The sequence below is a fragment of the Balaenoptera physalus genome (genome assembly GCF_965194825.1).
Source record: "Balaenoptera physalus genome assembly, chromosome: 9".
Lineage (NCBI taxonomy): Eukaryota > Metazoa > Chordata > Mammalia > Artiodactyla > Balaenopteridae > Balaenoptera > Balaenoptera physalus.
This window is the reverse complement of record NC_138888.1, coordinates 48871219-48895836: the sequence shown is the minus strand read 5'-3', so window position 1 is coordinate 48895836 and position 24618 is coordinate 48871219. Positions and strand designations below refer to the sequence as shown.

Sequence of the window (24618 nt, the reverse complement as noted above, 5' to 3'; positions counted from 1 at the left end):
TTAATTGGAAAAAATAAACAAAAAGGTAGGCAAGTGGGTATTCAGGTCCGGGCTGAAAAAGAAAATAAAAGGGATCAGAAACAGGAAAGGAAGCAGTACAGGTGTTGAGTCAATCCCAGCAGTGGCTATAAAGTAGGGTTGCTGAGGAATGCAGATGGACTGTGAAACCCAGATGGATACTCTCCTTAAGTTTCATCTCATATTGATTTAAATTTTTCACTAGATCCTAGCTTGATACTTTCCCTTCTATCTGGATGAGCAAACTTACTTTCTATCCATACCTTAATTTTTTCTTTCACTTGTCCTGAAAATTTGAAAATATTGCTTTATTATACATGGAACAGTTTTTCCATTAAGCCTTCCCCAAATCACAATTTGTCCTAAAATCACTCTTAAGAGATGAAAGAGTTATTAGAGGTCATCTAGTCTAGCTTTCTACCCAATGCGAAAATCTTATCTTTAACAGACCCTACAATCTCCACTTTTATATTCTCAGTATAAAGGGCTTGCTGTCTCACAGGGTAATCTTTTCTGTTATTAATGGCTCTAATTGTTAGTAATTTTCTTCCTATATTACACAAAAATCTTTCATTCCTGCCTTTGTCCTGTGTAGCCATATGTAGCAGGTCTATGCCATGTTCCACATGATAACCTTTAAAATATTTGAAGGCATTATCATTTGTTCCATAATTCCTCTTTAATTAGACCAAACATTATCTATTCTTTCTACTATTCTTTAAAAGTGACAGTGTTAACAAATCCTTCTAGTTTTCTTCCTCTTCTTTCCCTTTCCTTTCCTTTTTCAGTATTCTTAAAATATGGTACTCAGGAGGAATATAATATTAAATGTACAAGTATCAACAGAATTAAATGACTCCTTTTCTAGACAATATACTTCTATTATTCAATCTCTCTTTAACATACATTTATAAAATGTTCAGGATTGTTTTTTCAAGGTTAACCTGGGGGTGGTTTTCACAGAATTGGTCCAGTCAATGAACACACAAGCATTAATTAATCATGGGATAAACCAGGCCTATTATTTTAAACATGTTGGCACCACTGGGAACAAGGAGATGGTGATTTTATAAGAATGTTACATATTTGAATGTGTATCTACTTAATATGGGCATGAAAGTATAAATAGCTAAACCAGGTATAATCTAAGAAACCGTAGAAGAAATGCTAATAATAGGTTGAAGGTAAAAATCAAATGGACAATATCAAAATAAAACAATGAAAGATGAAGAAAAAGCAAAACAAATGGAAGTAAGGAAAATGCATCATGAAATGCCACATGATCAAATAAAAATATCAGTCAACAAATTTAGCTAAAATATCAAAGAAGCAATCCTATTTATTACAGCAAGATTTAAATACATCAGATAAATACTATAATTATTTTACTAATAAAATCCAAAATCTGTCAGAATAATAAATGTTACCCCAGGTACAGCTGGTAGACAATAATTAAATTCACTATTTTGGCAACCATACAACACTACAGATTTATTGTGCTCTTAATAAAGTAAAATTTATGACCTTCCCACAGAAGTTGTTAAGCCCAGAATGAATCGTAGGTCTATCTAGTCTATATTTGTGAAGCTGACTGATTGAACATAAAACCTATGACTCTACACTTTATTAGGCATCATCTTTTTAGTTTCAAGATATTTTTGAATCTATATTTTGTCATTCAATGAATTACCAATCTCCAATGTTTCTGACAATCTGAATTCAATCTAGCATGAAACTTGGCACACAGCAGCATTTAAGTGGTTTTTGAATGCAAGATCATGCAAGCTCTCTGTGAACCCACCTAATCAGTCACTATTACCATGTATACTCCTTATCCACAAGGATGCTATGTAAGACTTCGTTTAACATCTGGCTGAAATTAAGACTCAATATGATTATTACGTTTCTCTAAGTAACCATATTTAAAATGGATATAAAGGCAGTAGAGCACGACTTGCACTCATGAAGGGTCTTGATAGTCTCTGCTTCTCTAAGTGCCCACAAAGTGTTTATTTAATAATCGTAAGTATCACCCCTATTATAGGGGGGCAGAACTAGAAGCAAGCAGACCAGTTAAAAAGTGATTTCATAGTATTCCAGATAAATAATAATCAAGGCTTAAACTAGATAGGCTTAACAACAAATAGAGGTGTAAAGGAGAGCAAATTAAATATGACACTGAAGTTACAAACTTCCAGAAGTTGAAGGCAAAGTGGTGTCATTACAGAAATAAGAACCAGAGACACAAGAACAAAGCCATTTTATACCACTGCCTATTATCATTTAGGATTGCTTATGCTCCAAAAGATGTTGATGTGGTTGAGGCATTTCTGAACAGGATATTTCATTAAAAGATTTATAAAGTTTATACAGAAAAAAATTGACAAAAAAATTTATAGAATAGCTACAAGAAATTGTATGTCTTTCACCCCCCCCCTTTTTTTTAACAGATTAGGAAATATCGGCAAAAGGCACTTTTATGACACTGTTGAGGGTCAAGTCTATCAGGAAATAGAACATTGATTCTGTCTGGCTCAGGTAAAATTAGGTATTCAAAGGTCAAGGAGCTGAGTCTTTGACCGATTTAACACTGTGACAGCAAAGGGAACCGAGTATGTGAAACTAGGAAGGAAGTATGAAATAATATTTCACAGGTTTGGAATTTCCTACTCACAGAATAAAAATGGAATTCTTTGTAGGAGCATACTGTGAAAATATAGAAGAGAGGGTTCTGATATATACTCAGATAACAGGAGATGGTATCAGAGATTTTATTTTTTTATATTAGATAATGTTGAGAAACTAGAGCTACATTACATATATATTTATAATACTATATATGTATATATGTAATACATATGTGTGTAAATATGATATATAGGTTAATCTCATTCATCTTTCAAAAACAGACTTTAGAAGTTTTAGTACTGCCTACACAAGTTTGAAGTAGAGGCACACTCAGTGTTTTAAGCTCAGAGGCCCAGCTTTTTCCACACACAGAGCATACAGCTCAGGGGCAGACTCAAACCAATCAACCTCACAAGAAACTGATTTAGAAAAACACACTGCCAAGGAGAGTGGCCAAGATGGCAGAGTAGAAGGACACTAAGCTCACCTCCTCTCACAAGCATACCAAAATCACAACTAACTGCAGAACAATCATTGATGAAAAAGACAGGAAGCCACCAGAAAAGATCTTCTACAACTAAAGACATAAAGAAGGAACCACAGTGAGTTGGGTATGAGTGGCAGACTTGCAGTATAATCAAATTCCATACCCCTTGGGTGGGGGACCCACAAACTGGAGAATAATTATATTAGAGTGAGAGGTTTGAGCACCATGTCAGCTCCCCCAGCCCAGAGGTCTGCAATTGGAAACAGGAGCCACCAGAGCATTTGGTTTTGAAGGCCAGCAGGGCTTGATTGCAGAAACTCCGCAGGATTGGGGGAAATAGAGACTTCAGTCTTAAACAGTGCACACAAAATCTCACACACACTGGGACCAAGAGCAAAAACAGTAATTTGATAGGAGCCTGGGCCAGACCTACCTGCTGGTCTGGGAGGGTCTCCTGGGGAAGCAGGGGGTGGCTGTGGCTCACCCTGGGGACACAGGCACTGGTGGCAGACATATCGGGGAGCATTCATCTGTGTGAACTCTCCTGGAGGTTGACATCTTGGCACCAAGACCTAGGCCCACCCAATAGCCTTTAGGTTCCAGTGCTGGGACGTCTCAGGCCGAACAACAAACTGGGTGGGGACATAGCCCCATCCATCAGCAGACAGGCTGCATAAGGACTGCCTGAGCCCACAGCCACCTCTAGATGAGCTGCTAAACACAGCCCTGCCCACCAGAGGGTCAAGACCCAGCTCCAACCACCAGTGGGCAGGCACTGGCCCTTCCCAACAGGAAGCCTGTACAAGCCTCTAGACCAGCCTCACACACCAGGGGGCAGACACCAGAAGCAAGAACACTTCAAGCAAGACCAAGTCCGCAAATGCAAACTAGATGCTACCCTGGGACCACCTGGACTTGGGCCCTTGAGTGATGAGAGGGGAGTGCACTGCTGGGACGCATACAACATCTCCTACAATGGGCCACTTCTCCAAGGTCGAGAAACATAACTAACCTACCACATACATAAAAATACAAACGGCAATTTAGACAAAATGAGAAGACAGAGGAATATGTTTCACATGAAGGAAAAAGATAAAACCCCAGAAGAAGAACTAAGTGGTGTGAAGATAGGCAATCTACCTGAGGAAGAGTTCAGAGTAATGATTGTAAAGATGATCAAAGAACTCAGGAGAAAAATGGATGCAGATAATGAGAAATCAGAAGTTTTTAAAAAAGAATTAGAAAATATAAAGAACAATCAAACAGAACTGAAGAATATAATAAATGAAAAGAAAAAAACAAAAGAAGGAATCAACAGTGGACTAAATGAGGAAGAAAAATGGATCACTGAACTGGAAGACAAAGTACTGGAAATCACTGCTGCTGAACAGAAAAAAGAAAAAAGAAGAAAAAAAAAAAGACATGAGGACAGTTTAAGAGACCTCTAGGACAACATCAAGAGTGCTAACTTCTGCATTACAGGGGTCCAGAAGGAGACGACAGCAAGAGCATGAGAGAATATTTGAAGAGATAATAGCTGAAAACTTCCCTAACTTGGGAAAGTCACCCAAGTCCAGGAAGCAAAGACAGTCCCATAGAGGATTAACCTAAGGAGGAACACACTGAGATACACAGAAATCAAATTGACAAAAATTAAAGATAAAGAGAGAATATTAAAAACAACAAGGGAAAAGCAACAAATAACATACAAGGGTACTCCCATAAGGCTATCAGCTGATTTTTCAGCAGAAACTCTGCAGGCCAGATGGAGTGGCACAATATACTTAAACGTGATGAAAGAGAAAAACCTACACCCAAGAATACTCTACCCAGCAAAGTTCCTTGATTTGATGGAGAAATCAAAAGCTTTATAGACAAGCAAAAGCCAGAAGAACTCAGCACCACCAAACCAGCTTTACAACAAATGCTAAAGGAACTTCTCTAGGCAGAAAAGGCCACAACTGGAAAAAAGAAAATGACAAAATGGAAAAGCTCACTGGTAAAGGCAAACATACAATAAAGGTAGGAAATCATCCATACACAAAGCTAGTAGGGAGTTTAAAAGACAAAAGTAGTAAAATCATCTGTATCCACAATAAGCAGTTAAGGTATACATAAAACAATTATATGTAAAATATAATATCAAAAATAGTAATCACGACAGGAGGAGAGTACAAATAGAGTGTATCTAAAATGCATTTGAAATTAAGAGATCAGCAACTCAAAATAAGCACGTATGTATATAGACTGCTATACAAAAACCTCATGGTAACCCCAAAACAAAAAATCTATAATATATACACAAAAAAGAAAAAGGAATCCAAACGTAACACTAAAGACAGTCATCAAATCACAGGAGAACAAAAGAAAGGGGAAAAAAAGACCTACAAAAACAAATCCAAAACAATTAACAAAATGGCAATAAGAACATATATCAATGAATACCTTAAATGAAAACAGACTAAATGCTCTAACCAAAAGACACAGACTGACTGAATGGATACAAAAACAGGACCTGTATATATGATGCCTACAAAAGACTCACTTCAGATCCAGAGACACATACAGACTGAAAGTGAGGGTACGGAAAAAGGTATTCCACACAAATGGAAATCAAAAGAAAGCCAGAGTCGCAAGACTTACATCAGACAAAATAGACTTTAAAATAAAGATGTTATAAGAGACAAAGAAGGACACTACATAATGATCAAAGGATCAATCCAAGAAGATACAACAATTGCAAATATATATGCACCCAACATAAGAGCACCTCAAAATGTTAACAGGCATAAAAGGAGAAATTGACAGTAACAGAATAATAGTGGGGGACTTTAACACCCCACTTTCATCAATGGACAGATCATCCAGACAGAAAACCAGTAAGGAAACACAGGCCTTAAATGACATATTAGACCAGATGGACTAAATTGATATATATAGGGCACTCCATCCAAAAGCAACAGAATACACATTCTTCTCAAGTGCACAGAGAACATTTTCAAGGATATATCACATACTGGGCCACAAAGCAAGCCTCAGTAAATCTGAGAAAACTGAAATCATATCAAGCATCTTTCCCAACCACAACACTATGAGGCTAGAAATCAACTACAAGAAAAAAACTGCAAAAACCACAAACATACAGAGGCTAAACAATATGTTACTAAACAACTAATGAATCACTGAATAAGTCAAAGAGGAAATCTAAAAATATCTAGAGTCAAATGAAAATACTACGATCCAAAACATATGGGATGCAGCAAAAGCAGTTCTAAGAGGGAAGTTTATAACAATAACGATACAAGCTTACCCCAGGAAACAAGAAAAATCTCAAATAAACAACCTAATCTTACACCTAAAGTAACTAGAGAAAGAAGAACAAACAAAACCCAAAGTTAGTAGAGGGAAAGAAATCATAAGGATCAGAGCACAAATAAAGGAAATAGAGACTAAAAAAAAAAATACAAAAGATCAATGAAACTAAGAAGCTGGTTCTTTGAAAAGATAAACAAAATCGATAAACCTTTAGCCAGATTCATCAAGAGAAAAAGGGACAGGGCCCAAATCAATAAAATCAGAAATGAAAAAGGAGAAGGTACAACTGACACCACAGAAATACAAAGGATCATAAGAGATTACTACAAGGAACTACATGCCAATAAAATGGACAACTTAAAAGAAATGGAAGGACTTCCCTGGTGGTCCAGTGGCTGGGACTCCACGCTCCCAATGCAGGGGGCCCAGGTTCAATCCCTGGTCATGGAACTAGATCCCGCATGCCGCAACTAAGACCTGACGCAGCTAAATAAATAAATAAATATTAAAAAAGAAAAAAAAAGAAATGGAAATAGAAAATATGAGCAGACCAATTACCAGTATTGAAATTGAGTCAGTAATTTAAAAACTCCCAAGAAACAAAAGTCCAGGACCAGATGGCTTCACTGGTGAATTCTACCTAACATTTAGAGAAGAGTTAACACCTACCCTTCTGAAACTACTCCAAAAAACTGCAGAGGAAGGAATGCTTTCACACTCGTTCTATGAGGCCACCATCACCCTGATACAAAAACCAGACAAAGATATCACATAAAAAGAAAATTACAGGCCAATATTACTGATGAACATAGGTGCAAAAATCCTCAATAAAATACTTGCAAGCTGACTCCAACAATACGTTAAATACCATACACCATGATCAAGTGGGATTTACCCCAGGGATGCAAGGAATTTTCAATACATGCAAATCAATCAATGTAATACAACACATCAACCAACTGAAGAATAAAAATCATATGATCATCTCAATAGATGCAGAAAAAGCTTTTGATAAATTCAACATCCATTTATGATAAAAACTCTCCAGAAAGTTGGCATAGAGGGAACACATCTCAACAAAATAAAGGCCATATATCACAAACCCACACCTAACATCATACTAAATGGTTAAAAGCTGAAAGCATTTCCTCTAAGATCAGGAACAAGACAAGGATACTCACTCTTGCCACTTGTATTCAACATAGTTTTGGAAGTCCCAGCCACAGCAATCAGAGAAAAAAAAATAAAAGGGATTCAAATTGGAAAGAAGTAAAACTGTCACTGTTTGCAGATGACACGATGCTATACATAGAAAACCCAAAAGATGCCACCAAAAAACTACTAGAGCTCAACAATGAATTTGGTAAAGTTGCAGGATACAAAATTAATACCAGAAATCTGTTGCATTTCTATACGCTTACAATGAAAGATCAGAAAGAGAGGACTTCCCTGGTGGCGCAGTGGTTAAGAATCCGCCTGCCAATGCAGGGGACACGGGTTTGATCCCTGGTCTGGGAAGATCCCACATGCTGCAGAGCAACTAAGCCCATGCACCACAACTACTGAGCCTGTGCTCTAGAGCCCGTGAGCCACAACTACTGAAGCCCGCATGCCTAGAGTCTGCATAACAAGAGAAGCCACCGCAATGAGAAGCCTGCGCAATGCAACAAAGAGTAGCCCCCACTTGCCACAACTAGAGAAAGCCCACTCACAGCAAAAAAGACCCAAAAATAAATAAATAAATAAAATAAATTTATATAAAAAAAAAAGATCAGAAAGAGAAATTAAAGAAACAACTCCATTTACCATCACAGCAAAAAGAATAAAATACCTAGGAATAAACCTACCTAAGGAGGCAAAAGACCTGTACTCCAAAACTATGATGCTGATGAAGAAATTGAAGATGACACAAACAGCTGGAAAAATACACTGTGTTCTTGGATTGACAGAATCAATGTTGTTAAAAATGACCATACTACCCAAAGCAATCTACAGATTCAATACAATCCCTACCAAATTACCAATAACATTTTTTACAGAACTGGAACAAAAAATTTTAAAATTTGTACGGAAACACAAAGGACCCCAAATAGCCAAACAATCTTGAGAAGGAAGAACAGAGCTGGAGGAATCAGGCTCCCTGACTTCAGAGTATACTACAAAACTACAGTAATCAAAACAGTATGGTACTGGCACAAAAACACACACACAGATCAATGGAACTGGACAGAAAGTCCAGAAATAAACTCATGCACTTAAGGTCAATTAATCTACAACACAGGAGGCAAGAATATACAACAGAGACAAGACAGTCTCTTCAACAAGTGGTGCTGGGAAAACTGGACAGCTACATGCAAAAAAATGAAATTAGGACATTCTCTACACCATTTACAAATATAAACTCAAAATGGATCAAAGACCTGAATGTGAGACTGGATACTATAAAACTCCTAGAGGAAAACATAGACAGCACAGTCTTTGACATAAACTGCAGCAAAAATTTTTTGGATCCATCTCCTAGATTAATGGAAATAAAAACAAAAATAAACAAATGGGACCTAACTAAACTTAAAAGCTTTTGCACAGCAAAGGAAAACACAAACAAAATGAAAAGACAACCTATGGAATGAGAGAAAATATTTGCAAATGATGTGACCAACAAGGGCTTAATTTCCAAAATATACAAACAGCTCATGCAGCTTAATATAAAAAAAAAAAAAAAAAGGCTTCCCTGGTGGTGCAGTGGGTTAAGAATCCGCCGACCAATGCAGGGGACACAGGTTTGAGCCCTGGTCCAGGAATATCCCACATGCCATGGAGCAACTAAGCCCACGCCACAACTACTGAGCCTGCACTCTAGAGCCCGCGAGCCACAACTACTGAGCCTGCACTCAAGAGCCCGCGAGCCACAACTACTGAAGCCTGCGCGCCTAGAGCCCATGCTCTGCAACAAGAAAAGCCACCGCAATGAGAAGCCTACGCACCACAACAAACAGTAGCCCTCAATCACTGCAACCACGCAGCAACGAAGACCCAACGCAGCCATAAATAAATAAATTTAAAATAAAATAAAAGGAATAAACACTTTAAAAGAAATTTAAAAAAAACAAACAATCCAATCAAACAACTGGCAGAAGACCTAAACAGACATTTCTCCAAAGAAGACATACAGATGGCCAACAGGCACATGAAAAGATGCTCAATATCACTAATTGTTAGAGAAATCCAAATTGAAACTACAATGAGGTATCACTTCACAGCAGTCAGAACTTCCATCATTAAAAAGTCTACAAATAACAAATGCTGAAGAGGGTGTGGAGAAAAAGGAACCCTCCTACACTGTTGGTGGGAATGTAGATTGGTGCAGCCACTATGGAGAACAGTATGGAGGTGGTTTAAAATGCTAAAAATAGAGCTACCATATGATTCTGCAATCCCACTCCTGGACATATATCTGGAGAAAACTCTACTTCAAAAAGATACATGCACCCCGATGTTCACAGCAGCACTATTCAGAATAGCCAAGACATGGAAGCCACCTAAGTGTCAATCGACAGATGAATCGAGAAAGAAGATGTGGGATATATATATATATATATATATATATATATATATATATGGATATATACACACACACACACGTGTGTGTATATATATATATATATATATATATATATATGTATGTATGAATATTACTCAGCCATAAAAAAGAATGAAATAATGCCATTTGCAGCAGCATGGATGGACCAAGAGCTTATCATATTAAGGGAACTAAGTCAGACAGAGAAAGACAAATATCATATAATATCACTTATATGTGGAATCTAAAATATGATACAAATGGGGACTTCCCTGGTGGTCCAGTGGGTAAGACGCCACACTCCAAATGCAGGGGCTCGGGTTTGATCCCTGGTCAGGGAGCTAGATCCCGCATGACGTAACTAAGAAGTCTGCATGCCACAACTAAGACCCTGCATGCCGCAACTAAAGATCCTGCATGCCACAACAAAGATCCTGTGTGCCGCAACTAAGACCCAGCACAGCCAAAATAAATAAATAAATATTTTTAAAAATATGATACGAATGAATTTATTTACAAAGCAGAAAGACTCACAGACACAGAAAACAAACTTATGGTTACCAAAGGGGACAGTGGGGGGGAGGGGAGATAAATTAGGAATTTGGGATTAACATATACATACTACTTTATGTAAAATAGATAAACAATAAGGGCCTACTGTATAGCACAGGGAACTATATTCAATATCTTGTAATAATCTATAATGGAAAAGAATCTGAAAAAGAATATATATATAAAAAACCAAATCACTTTGCTATACACCTGAAACTAACACAACATTGTAAATTAACTATACTTTAAAAAAAAGTTTAAAATGTAAAAAGAAGGGAAAAAAAAGAACAAAAAGAAAACCACACTGCCATCTTACTCATTTTCTTTGAGAAATGGAACAGAATATCAGTGACTGCTTCTGACATTCATTCATTCATTAATATTTAACTCCTTCGATCTAATCAGACATAGAAGCCATTCCTTGTCTTCAAGCTGACTCTATATTTGTTGCTCCAACCCATAAGAGTTTAACTCTCAAAGGGCATTCTTTTTTCCTCAAGTTCTGAGATAAGGAGGCACTTCTATTTTGCCCCATTTATGACCCACATATTACTACTGTATATACAGACAGATGATTTCTAAGTTAGGTTTATGAGGAGAGCACAAATTGGAGCAAGGTAGTCAAAAGACACAAACTTTGTTATAAGACAAATAAGTACTAGGGATATAATGTACAACACGGTGACGATAGTTACCACTGCTGTATAATACATATGTACATATATGCTGTATGTATGATATATATGAAAGTTCTCATTACAAGGAGACAAAAAATTTCCCCCATTTCTTTTTATTGTAATTATATGAGATGATGGATGTTAACTAAATCTGTTGTGGTAATCATTTCATAATATATTGTAAATCAAACCTTTACGCTGTACATCGAAAATTCATACAGTGGTGTATATCAATTATATCTTGTTAATAATGGAAAAAAATAAAGTTAGGTTTAATCTTTTTAAATGTACCAAAATTTTATTTTGCTTGGAATATAAAGTTTACACACTATTTAAAAGAGATTTCAAAGAAGTCAATTTAGTTTATTAGGTATTTTTTATTATGAATAATAGTAAGAAATAATTTCTGATTAAAGAACAATGATAATGACCAAAGGAAGTTATTAAAGCAACTGAAATAACTAAAAAGTTACCTCTTTTTGGCACAATGTTCTTCAATATTGCTGTCCCATCTCTGAGACATTACTAAACTAAGCTCCATTTCTTCTTTTTCAATCTGTGGTTCATTTTCTTCATCATCACTATTTTGAGGATTTTTACTGTTTCCAAAGGAACGACATGATGATGGCATCCTATTTCTTCCCCCCTGATATCCGTCATTTTCCAAACCAGCAAGAAGATGTACCAGAGCCTCATCAGGACTACTGTCCACTATAAAACAAGTGAAGCATCACCAACAAACAACTTAAATTTTCTGAATAATTCAATAATTCAGATCAATTATATATAAAACAACAAGAATCACAGATGCTGGCACATGCTGAAAGGATACAGCTGGTACAAAGATTTATGTATTGATGCAGTTCTTCCATTAAAGTGTAATCTTTGGACCACCTGCATTAGAAATGATTCTGTGTCCTTAAAAAGAAAATTCCCAGACACCATCTCACACCTACTGAATTAGAATTTCTGAGGTAGGGCCCAGGAATTTGCATGTTAACAAGCTGCCCAATCTCTTACTGCACAAGCAAGGTTGAGGAGCACTAAACCAAATATAATCACAACTGATCAAACTAAGTATAAAATATATAATAAATATATGAATTAATGCTAAGAAAGTGCCTTAAAAATGATAATGTGAACAACTTATCCCTCTCTTAAGCTGTATTTAGCTCACAGGACAGTCAAAACCTGTAGTTGAAAAACACGAGAGAGCTTTAAAAGTGATTAATAACATTACTTAAAAACCTTGAAGACCACCACTGAAATATCACCATCATATGCAGTAGGGTTGCTAACATCAAAGACAGATAATAACAAGTGTTGACAAGGATGTGAAGAAATTGGAGCCCTCATACACTGCTGGTCGAATTGTACAATGGTGCAGTTGTTTTGGGGAAAAAAAGTTTGGCAGTTCCTCAAAATGTTAAACACAGAGTTACCAGATAAGGCAGTAATTCCATTCCTAGGTATGTATCCAAGAGAAGTGAAAACATATGTCCACACGAAAACCTATACATGAATAATCATAGCAGCATTACCCCAATGGCCAAAAAAGTGGAATCAACACAAATATCCATCAACAGAAAGATGGAAAAATGAAATATGGTATATATCCATATGATGCAACATTATTCAATAGTAAAAAGGAATGCAATACTGATATATACCTCAACATGAATGAATCTTGAAAACATTATGCTAAGTGAAATACAGAAACAAAAGGTTATATGATTCTGTTTATATGAAATGCCCAAAATAAGTAAATCTAGCAGAAGAGAAAATAGATTAGAGGCTGCCAGAGGCTGAGAGGAGGGAAAAATGGGAAGTGACTACAAATGGGTATTGGGTTTCTTTTCAGGGTGATAAAAATGTCCTGCAATTAGATAGTGGAAATGGTTGCATAAATACCTGAAATGCTAAAAACCACTGAACTGTACATGTTAGAAGGTGAGTTTTACAATATGTGAATTATATCCCAATAAAAGCTATTATTTTTTTTTAAAAGATCATAAAGATGGAGGTTTGTTCTAATCTAGTACACAACCTTTTTCTCTGTAAAATGAGATCATAGATTCCCCATTTACTAAACTATTAAGTTTCAGGTTTTCTTTGTTGACATTAAAGAAACTGGTTCAATCATGCTACCAACTGTAAGGCTACCAAATGTAAGGCAAAATTGAAGATATTTGCTTATAAGAGCCATTTTGGCAAAAATCCATTTCTTAAACCTAGAATTGCAGTTAATTTTTCCTGCCTCATACTTTAAAAATGGTTAATATTGGCAAATAATGTATAGATATTTGACTCTCAGATCTCTAACACTGAGACTGCATTCTTTGTAACCTTATGCAAGGTGGAATTATATCAGCTGGTGATACATTATATTTGCCTAATATAATGAAATAAGGATATGTCTCTCCTCTTTTTCAATTTCTTTGTTTTTTTATAACTAAAATATAATTTAGGTATATACATATTTATTTACTCAGAGAAATAAAACATTTTAGATTATAAACTTCAAATTAATTTTTAAATGTGGTCTTTGGATCATTTCTTTCTACGTATGTCATGTCATTCATTTAAAAAAGAAAAAAGCTACCTACCTCCATAGAAAATGTTCTTGAAATATGACTGTGTACAATAATTTTGGTACTGTCCCTAGTCATTCAATTAATCTTCCACTCAAATGAAAATGTAAATAACAGAGAGAGGACACTGTAGAGAGGTAGGATAACATCTGATGCTATACCTCATTTGATACAGTAATAATGGAAAAACAGAAAGTGAGCAAGAAACATAAAATCACTATACCAAGCAAAGCAAGAGGCATGAAGTTCAATGATATCTCACTTTTTGCAAAGAAAACTTAAATAAATTTCTGAAAAATGTCAGTAATTTAGACTAAATTATTGAAATGAAATCTAGCAAATGGTTTATCATATTAATGAAAATGCATTTATGGAGATGCAAAGATACTCAGAAATAACTGTCATGTTCTACATGCTAGTCAAAAATTAACAGCTCGAAAGGAATTGTCCAGGGAAGTTCCTGATACTTACCAAGAAAGAATCAATTATGGTATTTTATTAATGTTCTTAACTTTGGAGAATTTTAATTCAAAATAAGCATATTTCCCCTTAAAGCAATATGGTTCTCTTCCAAACAAAGTTAAAAAAAAAAAAAAAAAAAGAATTATTTTCTTTCACAACTATTTTTCAGAAAAAGCTGTGCAGAAAACAAAAAGGAAGCTACTACTACATCTTGTAATTCAAGATTTCATTTTTATACTGAGCAAGAATTTATCAAACATGCAATATTAACCTCTTCAAATCAAAGAAAAAAATACTGCCTGACATACGCACTTTTGTTGATATAAGACACTGAAAATTTATGGCACAATTGTTACTTACAGAAAGCTGGTGACTCACTCAGTCTTTGGGTCAAAGGCTGAAAAGTCTGACTGTTTTCCATGAGGTTCAAAATTGCTTCTTCATTAATAACAGCTTCCTCCACTTTGTGTCTAATATGACCTTAAGAGGACAAAGAATACAAAAACATTAAAGTAAATGACCTAAATCTGAAATTTACTGTTTAGAATTTGTGTAAATTAGGAAACATTACAATGTAAACCTATTTAAAATTTTGAAGTGTTACTGACGTATGTTAAATAAAAACATAATAAAACTTAATGAAAGCCACAGGAATATCTAACCAGTCACACAGAGTAATTAAAAAAACATAAACATAAAACCCTGAAACTGTGAATCACTAAATATTTACAGTCTCTTTAGCCTCTAAATCCTACCTAGTATGTACAGACAGTTATATTACTCTGATAAAAATCAATGTACACTAAAATTTGTAAAACGAGTTCTTAGAGGGAAGTTCATAGTGATACAGGCCTTCTTTAAGAAAAAAGAAAAAGCTCAAATAAACAATCTAACACATCACCTAGAAGAATTAGAAAAAGAAGAACAAACAAAACCTAAAGTCAGCAGAAGGAAGGAGATAATAAAGATCAGAGAGGAAATAAATAAAATAGAGATTTAAAAAAATAGAAAAAAATCAATAAAACCAAGAGCTGATTCTTTGAAAGCATAAACAAAATTGACAAACCTCTGGCCAGGCTTACCAAGAAAAAAGAGAGAAGACCCAAATAAACAAAATAAGAAATCAAAGAGGAGAAATCACAACTGATACTGCAGAAATACAAAAAACCATAAGACAATACTATGAACAATTACACAACCTAGAAGAAATGGACAACTTTCTAGGAACATACAGCCCTCCAAAACTGAAACAAGAAGAAATAGATAACTTGAACAGATCATCTGATCACTAGAAGTGAAACAGAATCTGTAATAAAAGAAAACTCCCTGCAAACAAAAGTCCAGAACCAGATGTTTCACAGGTGAATTCTACCAAATGCACAAAGAAGAACTTATACCGATCCTTCTCAAACTCTTCCAAAAGACTGAAGAGGAAGGAATACTCCCAAAGACATTCTATGAAGCCACCATCACCCTGATACCAAAACTAGACAAAGACACTACCCAAAAAAGAAAATACAGGCCAATATCTTTGATGAATATAGATGCAAAAATTCTCAATAAAATATTAGCAAACTGCATCCAACAACACGTAAAAAAGATCATACACCATGACCAAGTTGGATTCATCCCAGGGTCAAAAGGATGGTTCAACATATGCAAATCAATCAATGTGATACACCACATCAACAAAAGAAAAGACAAAAACCACATAATCATCTCAATAGATGCAGAAAAAGTATCTGATAAAATTCAACATCCATTCATGATAAAAACCCTTACAAAAGTGAGTATAGAGGGAACATACCTCAACATAACACAAGCTATTTATGACAAACCCACAGCCAATATAATACTCAATGATGAAAAGCTGAAAGACTTCCTGCTAAAATCTGGAACAAGACAAGGATGCCCACTCTCAACATTTCTCTTCAACATAGTATTGGAAGCCCTAGCAACAGCAATCATACAAGAAAAAGAAATAAAAGGTATTCAAATTGGTAGGGAAGAGGTAAAACTGTCATTATATGCAGATGACATGATAGTATATATAGAAAACCCTAAAGACTCCACACAAAAACTACTAGAACTGATAAATGAATACAAGGTAGCAGGATACAAGATTAACATATAGAAATTGGTTGCATTTCTTTACACTAAATGAAATACCAGAAAGGGAATGTAAACAAACAATTCCTTTTAAAATCACATCAAAAAAAATTAAAATACTTAGGAATAAACCTCACCAAGGAGGTAAAAGACTTATATGCTGAGAACTATTGATACAAAACATTAATAAAGGAAACTGAAGATGACTCAAAGAAATGTAAAGATATCCCATGCTCCTGGATTGGAAAAATTAATATTGTTAAAATGGCTATACTACCCAAAGCAATATACAGATTTAAGGCAATACCCATCAAAATACCCATGACATTTTTCACAGAACTAGAATAAATATTCCTAAAATTTATATGGAATCATAAGAGACCCAGAATTGTCTAAACAATCCTGAGGAAAAAGAACAAAGCAGGAGGCATAACCCTTCCAGACTTCTGACAATACTACAAAATTACAGTAATCAAAACAGCATAGTATTGGCACAAAAACAGACATATAGATCAATGGAACAGAATAGAGAGCCCAGAAATAAACCCACACATGTACTGACAATTAATCTTCAACAAAGGAGGCAAGAATATACAATGGGGAAAAAAGTCTCTTCAGCAAGTGGTGTTGGGAAAGTTGGACAGCTGCATGTAAATCAATGAAACTAGAACACACCCTCATACCATGCACAAAAATAAACTCAAAATGGCCTAAAGACTTAAATATAAGACAAGACATCATAAAACTCCTAGAAGAGAACATAGGTAAAACATTCTCTGACATAAACTGTACCAGTGTTTTCTTAGGACAGCCTCCCAAGGCAACAGAAATAAAAACAAAAATAAACAAATGGGTCCTAATCAAATGTATAAGCTTTTGCACAGCAAAGGAAACTGTAAACAAACCCACAGAATGGGAGAAAATATTTGCAAATCATGTGACAAGGGCTTAATTTCCAAAATATACAAACAGCTCCTACAATTCAATAACAAAAAAGCAAACATCCCAATTGAAAAATGGGCAGAAGACCTAAACAGACATTTCTCCAAAGAATACATATAGATGGCCATTAGGCACATGAAAGATGCTCATCATTGCTAATTATTAGAGAAATGCAAATCAAAACTACAATGAGGTACAACCTCACACCAGTGAGAATGGCCATCATTAAAAAGACTACAAATAACAAATGCTGGAGAGGGTGCATAGAAAAGGGAACCCTCCTACACTGTTGGTGGGAATGTAAATTGGTACAGCCACTATAGAAAACAGTATGAAGGTCCTCAAAAAACTAAAAACAGAGTTGCCCTATGATCCAGCAATGCCATTCTTGGGCATATACCCAGACAAAACTATAATTCAAAAAGATACATGCACCCCTATGTTCATAGAAGCACTATTCACAACAGACAAGACATGGAAACAACCTAAATGTCCAATGATAGATGAATGGATAAAGAAGATGTGGTATATTTATACAATGGAATATTACTCAGCCATTAGAAAGAATGAAATAAGGCCATTTTCAGCAACATGGATGGACGTAGAGATTATCATACTGAGCAAAGTAAGTCAGAAAGAGAAAGACAAATACCATATGTTATCATTTCTACGTGGAATCTAAAATATGACACAAATGAACTTCTCTACGAAACAGAAACAGACTCACAGAGACTTGTGGTTGCCAAAGGGGAGGGGAGTAGAGAGGGGAAGGATTGAGAGTTTGGGATTAGCAAATGCAAACTATTATATATAGGATAGATAAACAACAAGGTCCAACTATATGGCACAGGGAACTATATTCAATATCCTGTAATAAACCATAATGGAAAAGAATATGAAAAGGAATATATACATATATGTATAACGGAGTCACTTTGCTGTACAGCAGAAATTATTGTACACAACAGTGAATCAACGATACTTCAAAAAAATTTTTTTAAAATATAAAAATTTCACCACTTACAAAAAATAAAATAAAATTTATAAAATGAACAGAAAAGACAAGTTGTCCAATTTGAATAATAAAATTCTCTATAGTTTAAAAATTTCAAATAATTCATTTTACATTAACTTTATATTTCTCAATATCTTTTAATTCATGATTTTAAAATGTAATTCTTTTGCCATGTGATTTTTATAGAAGGTCTAATGTACAGAGGGATTAAATAATTTTTAGAAGATAAAATGAATCTCATAATCTAATCAAAGGGAGAGGGAGAATAAAAAGCACATAATAGTAGGGGAAAAAAAGACTATATAGGACTTCCCTGGTGGCACAGTGGTGAAGAATCTGCCTGCCAATGCAGAGGACATGGGTTTGAGCCCTGGTCTGGGAAGATGCCACATGCCGTGGAGCAACTAAGCCCATGTGCCACAACTACTGAGCTGTGCTCTAGAGCCCACAAGCCACAACTACTGAAGCCCGTGCACCTAGAGCCCGTGCTCCACAATAAGAGAAGCCACGGCAATGAGAAACCCGCGCACCACAACGAAGAGTAGCCCCCGCTCAACACAACTAGAGAAAGCCTGCGTGCAGCAACAAAGACCCAATGCAGCTAAAAATAAATTAATTAATTTAAAAAAAACCCAATAATCTTAAAAAAAAGACTATATAGCAAAATATGGCAAGCAGTTATAAGAAAGCTAATTGGAAACAGTTCTATTTTTCTGCTTCTGATATTCAGACTTAAAACTAAGTGTTTTTCAACAGTTTTTAAAAGAGAGTTAAAAGCTTCAGGAAGAAATATTTTTAACACATCCTAGAAATATTTTAACACACATAGCTAGTCTAATAGTGTTTAGTCAAAATGAAAGAACAAACAAAAAAAACCACAGAAAATAGGTCATCCCAAAACAACAAAAAAAAGAGATCAGTGAAAACAAAAGCTGGTTCTCAAACTAATAACAAAATAGACAAGACTGGCAAGAATGATCACAACAAAATAGAGAGAAGGCATAAACAATGTTAGAAATACAAGCGGAGGGCTTCCCTGGTGGCGCAGTGGTTGAGAATCTGCCTGCCAATGCAGGGGACATGGGTTCGAGCCCTGGTCTGGGAAGATCCCACATGCCGCGGAGCAACTGGGCCCGTGAGCCACAACTACTGAGCCTGCGCATCTGGAGCCTGTGCTCCGCAACAAGAGAGGCCGCGATAGTGAGAGGCCCGCGCACCGCGATGAAGAGTGGCCCCCGCTTGCCGCAACTGGAGAAAGCCCTCGCACAGAAACGAAGACCCAACACAGCCAAAAATAAATAAATAAGTAAATAAAAAATTAAAAAAAAAAAACATTAGAATAAAAAAAAAACACATTTGGTAAAATTTAATATCCATTCATGATTTAAAAAAACCCAAACTTCTTAACAAGCAAGAAATAGAAGAGATAATAAACTGATTAAAGTTTATCTACCAATATCCTGTAGTAAATTTCATACTTAATGATGAAATATAAAAGCATTCACTTTAAAGCCAAGAAAAATGTTTTTTTCATATCTACTTAATATTACTGTTAAGTTCTTAAGCACTGCATTAAAACATTAAAAAAGAAAAAGTATAAGGATGGGAAGGGAAGTAATACAATTATTATTTTCTGACGATGACTCTATCCACAGAAAATCCAATCAAAAAGACATAAACTATTAGCACTAAGCACTAATAAAAGTTGCTGGATATAAGACTGACACACAAGGTTAGTGAAGTTCCTAATACCAGATGATGTTAATTTTTGAAAGATAAACTTAAAACTGCAACATTTATAAGGCACCTGGAGTATATCTAATAAAAGATATAAAATAATTTTACCAGAAAAATTGCAGAACTTTATTGAAAGACATGAAAGAAGACCAAATAAACTGAGAAATATATCATGTGCATAAATGAGCTAATTTGGTATATAGAAAGACCTAAAATGTTTCTAAATTGGTCTATAAATTCAATAAATTTCCAATAAAATCTCAACAGGGTTCTTCCCAGAAACAAAACAATCTGATCTTAAAATTAACATGGGAAAACTTTTTTTAAAGATCAAGAGTAAATACAACAATTTTGTAGATGGCTAGCGGGAAGCTGCTGCATAGCACAGGGAGATCATCTTGGTGCTTTGTGACGACCTAGAGGGGTGGGATAGGGAGGGTGGGAGGGAGGCTTAAGAGGGAGGGGTTATGGGGATGTATGTATACATATAACTTATTCACTTTGTTGTACAGCAGAAACTAACACAACATGGTAAAGCAATTAGACTCCAATAAAGATGTATTAAAAAAAAAGAGTAAATAAGATAATTTTGAAGCTAAATAGGGCAGATCTGCTCCTGATATATATCATTACTTACAAAGCAACAGTAATTACAACAGTATGATATTAACATGGGAGAACAAAACCGAGGTTGGGAAATTCAGTGGAAAAAAAAAACTTTTCAATAAATATGTTGGAACCACTAGCTCTTTATATCTAGAAAAATAAATAACAATAAGATCCTTACTATATACACAAGTAAAATGTCAGATGAATTGAAGACCTATATGTGAAAATCCAATCTGTAAGCACACATAAACCTTAAGGATGAAAACTTTCATTACATCCGGATAGGGAAGGAATTGTAAACCAGGTTCAAAAACCAAACAGTAAAGGAAAACAATTGTTAAATTTAAGGTTAAAATTGAAGACACGTAAAACACTTTTAAAAAAAAGGGAAGAAAATTGGAAAAAAAAGCTAACAAAAATTTTGTGGAGACTTTAAAGTGTAATTCTACATGAGGAGAAAATATCTCTACAATAAATATAACTGAGAAAGACTTGATATCCAGAAAATATGAGGAATTCCTACAAATTAGTAAGGAAAAGAGTACAGATCCAATAGAAAATGAGCAAAAAACATGAATAAGCAATTCTCAGATAAAGAGATCCAAATGCTCAAACTTATTAGTAATCAGGAAATGCGGATTAAACTAAGGAGATTTAGATTTCAAAGAATGAGAATGGCAAAAAATTTTTACATCTTACACTATGAAATATTGTTGAGGATGTAGGGAAGTATAAGCTCTAACACATCGTGGGAATATAAACTTAGGTACATTCTATAGAGCAACTTTGAAATACTGGCTTTACTACCAAATGTGATAGTTTTATTGTTAACATACCTCAAAATCTGAAAAATTAAGCACTAAAATTGAGCTTATAAGGAAAATAAAAGGCTAAGACAAAACTTATGCAACTCTGTAATGAGAACACTAACAAAATCAATAATTGGTACCCGAGGAAATAAACTGCTCAGTCAGGCAGGCAGCTCAGTGTGGCTGGAGGCTGTCATAGCAGATATTAAAAATGCACAGAAAATAATAGCATGGAAATTCTGGGTACATTTCGATTAGGATGGGGCTGGCAGATGCTAAGACAAAGCAAATGGAAGTAGAGATCTGAGCCAGAAGGCTGCCATTAAAGTACTGAGGAGAGGGTGAAACCTGCCATGAGTCACCGAGGGCACAATGCTAGGATGCAACTCTAGGGAAGGAGGAAGCCCTGGGTGGGTGTAGGTGCTCATTTCTAGCTGTTGTTTCATACAGTCAAAAGAGCCCCTGCTGCCAATGCAGCACTGAAAAGAGGGCTTTTCCTTTCCTTCTGAAGGCTGCAATTCTACTCCTCCTATTCTGGCTCCCCTAGCCTAGAAAAATTTTATGCGAAACAACATGACTTCTAAGTAAAACTTTCATTATTCTCTTATTTACCAATCATGTGTAAGCTAACTGTATTACAAAAACCCTGTTAGAATAGATGCTATCTAGGTAGAGTATAATACATACACCCTAAGACCTGGCAAATTACACTTCTGTATGTCTTCTGTAGAGAAACTCTTGCACATGGCCACAAGGTGACAGACGTAACACTGTTAACAACAGTGCAAAAGTGAAAACCATCTAATAGTTGTAGAGAACAGAAACACTTGTTTAGTCTTACAAAAGAATGCTAATCAGCAGCTAAAATGAATGACCTAGAAACATGTAAGAACAAGGATAGATTTCAAAGTTATTATTGCTGACACAAAAGATACTCAACATCATTATTCATGAGGGATATGATGATTAAACCATAATGAGATGCCATTTCACACATACTAGGATGGCTATATAAAAAAAGACAGATAATAACAAGTGTTAGTGAGAACGTGGGGTTTCTGAAACCCTCATATACTGCTGGTGGGAATGTAAAACAGTGCAGTCACTTTGGAAAACAGTTTGGCAATTTATTAAAAATTAAACACAAATTTATCAAACGATCCAGCAATTCTCTTCCTTGGTATCTACTCAAGAAAAATGAAAATATATACCCATACAAAGACATAAATGTTCAGAGCAGCATTATTCTTAAGGGCCAAAAAGTGAAAACAACTCAAATTTTCATCAACTAATGAATTAGTCAATAAAATATATCAGTAGAATGCAATACTACTAGGCAATAAAATGGAATGAAATACTGATAGAGATACTCCAATATGGATGAGCCTGAAAACATTATGCTAAGTGAAAGAAGCAAGGCACAAAAGATCACATTTTGTATGATTTCATTTACATGACATATCCAGAAAAGGCAAATCTTAAGAGACAAGAAAGTAGATGAGTGGTTACTTGGGGTTGGAGGTATGACTGCAAATGGACAAAAAGAATCTTTTGAGAAGGAACTATTCTAAAATTGAATTATGGAGATGTTAGTACAACTCTGTAAACTTACTATAAATCACTGAATTATACACTTAAAATTAGTGAATTTTATGTTACATAAATTATACCCCAATTAAGTTGTTAAAAAACATAATGCTGAATGAAAAAAGCAAGTTGCTTAATCTACGCCAAGTAGGACACCATTTATGTAAAATCTAAAACCTAAAATAATAGTATATGTTTTGGACATACATATATAAGAAAATATAAAATCATATATGGTAACAGTTTGTACCAACTTCAAAATAGTGCTTACCTCTAGAGATGAAGAAAAGGTGAAAGAATGGGAGAGAGGTTTCTGCTAGCTACATCAATGATGTTTACTTCTTAGGAAAAAAAATTTAGCTAACTCAACCAAATACTAATATCTCAGTGCTAGATACACAGGATGTCTGTTATGGTATTTTTCTGTACACTTGAAAGAAAACCTCACCTTTGCTCAACTCTGTGTCTTTGTGGACTTCTACCATATTAGCCGGTGTACAGTGAGGAATTTCAGGAGACAGAACCTCAGAGTGCAATGTTAATTCAGCAGAGAACTCCTGGGACCCATCGCTGTAGTCCACAGATCCTGATAATGTTCTGCTTAATTAAAACATATCCTTTATAACAAACTATATATCAAAGCAATAAAATTAGTTCTGAGATCTATAATAAATAACCACTTACACAGAGAAATCATTCTGTTTGAGAATTTCCTGGAGTCTCTTCTGAAAATTTTTTTCACTTTCTGTTGCTGGCACAAACCTGCGATCTTTGAATTTTAAAAGTGCATTAAAAAATGTAGATAGCAAATTAATGAAATATTTTCCTTTTTCCTAGAAGAGCTTTTAAAATGGTAGCAATTTCCTATCCTTGACACACATAACACCACCTAAAAGTAGTCCTATTATAAATCAAACAAAAGAGAAATGGTTGTTACTGAAGCTATGAAATTAAGCACTTAAAGTCAGTCTAAGATTAAGTTCTATAACTTAAATCTAAAAGAGAAAAACATTATTTTCTACCTATAAATGTATCATACAACCTGAACCTAGAAATTTTCCCTTTATAAAATATTTCTATTTTAAAAGGCATTAAAGGCTTTCAAAACTTATCAAAGGATTTTTAGTGTCCAAAAGATTATAATATAAGTTTTAATTGGACTTCAGTACAGGCTTACTACTGTATTTCAGATACATTTGCCTTTTGAATTATGTCTTCTATTCTTTTACCTTTATTTAAAAATTTTTGTTGTATCCATGGCATTACTTAAGCCCCTTCAAATTCTTTTTGAATACAGCAGGGTTTAGTAAAAAATAAAATTTTTTTACTGTTTACTATTTTTAGAGTATTTTCTTCAGAGATATACAAGGTAATCAAAGTCAGAATTTATATGACATACCCAGAAAATAACATGGGGGCAGAATTTCATGGGTGACATTTTCAAAGCGTAATGAACTAAACGAAGTGTTTCTAAGTTGGGATTCATGCTCTTCTGTAAGT

The 24618-nt window shown here is 34.9% G+C and overlaps 1 protein-coding gene across 9 annotated transcripts in view; it reads right to left on the bottom strand.

The window, feature by feature from the left end:
• Positions 1–24618, bottom strand: part of REV3L (REV3 like, DNA directed polymerase zeta catalytic subunit) — a gene marked incomplete at its 5' end in the record, with an annotated part of 188424 nt that overhangs the window by 80647 nt on the left and 83159 nt on the right. For 7 of the 9 annotated variants that reach the window (XR_014267494.1, XM_082475066.1, XM_082475072.1 and 4 more), the window contains 4 exons: positions 11731–11968; positions 14671–14790; positions 23567–23718; positions 23803–23887. Coding sequence is in view for 8 of the 9 variants with exons in the window: in XM_082475066.1 (XP_082331192.1) it covers positions 11731–11968; positions 14671–14790; positions 23567–23718; positions 23803–23887 (595 nt within the window). The remainder of the gene's footprint in view (positions 1–11730; positions 11969–14670; positions 14791–23566; positions 23719–23802; positions 23888–24618) is intronic. The other 2 variants (XM_082475067.1, XM_082475071.1) reach the window with 2 other exon arrangements.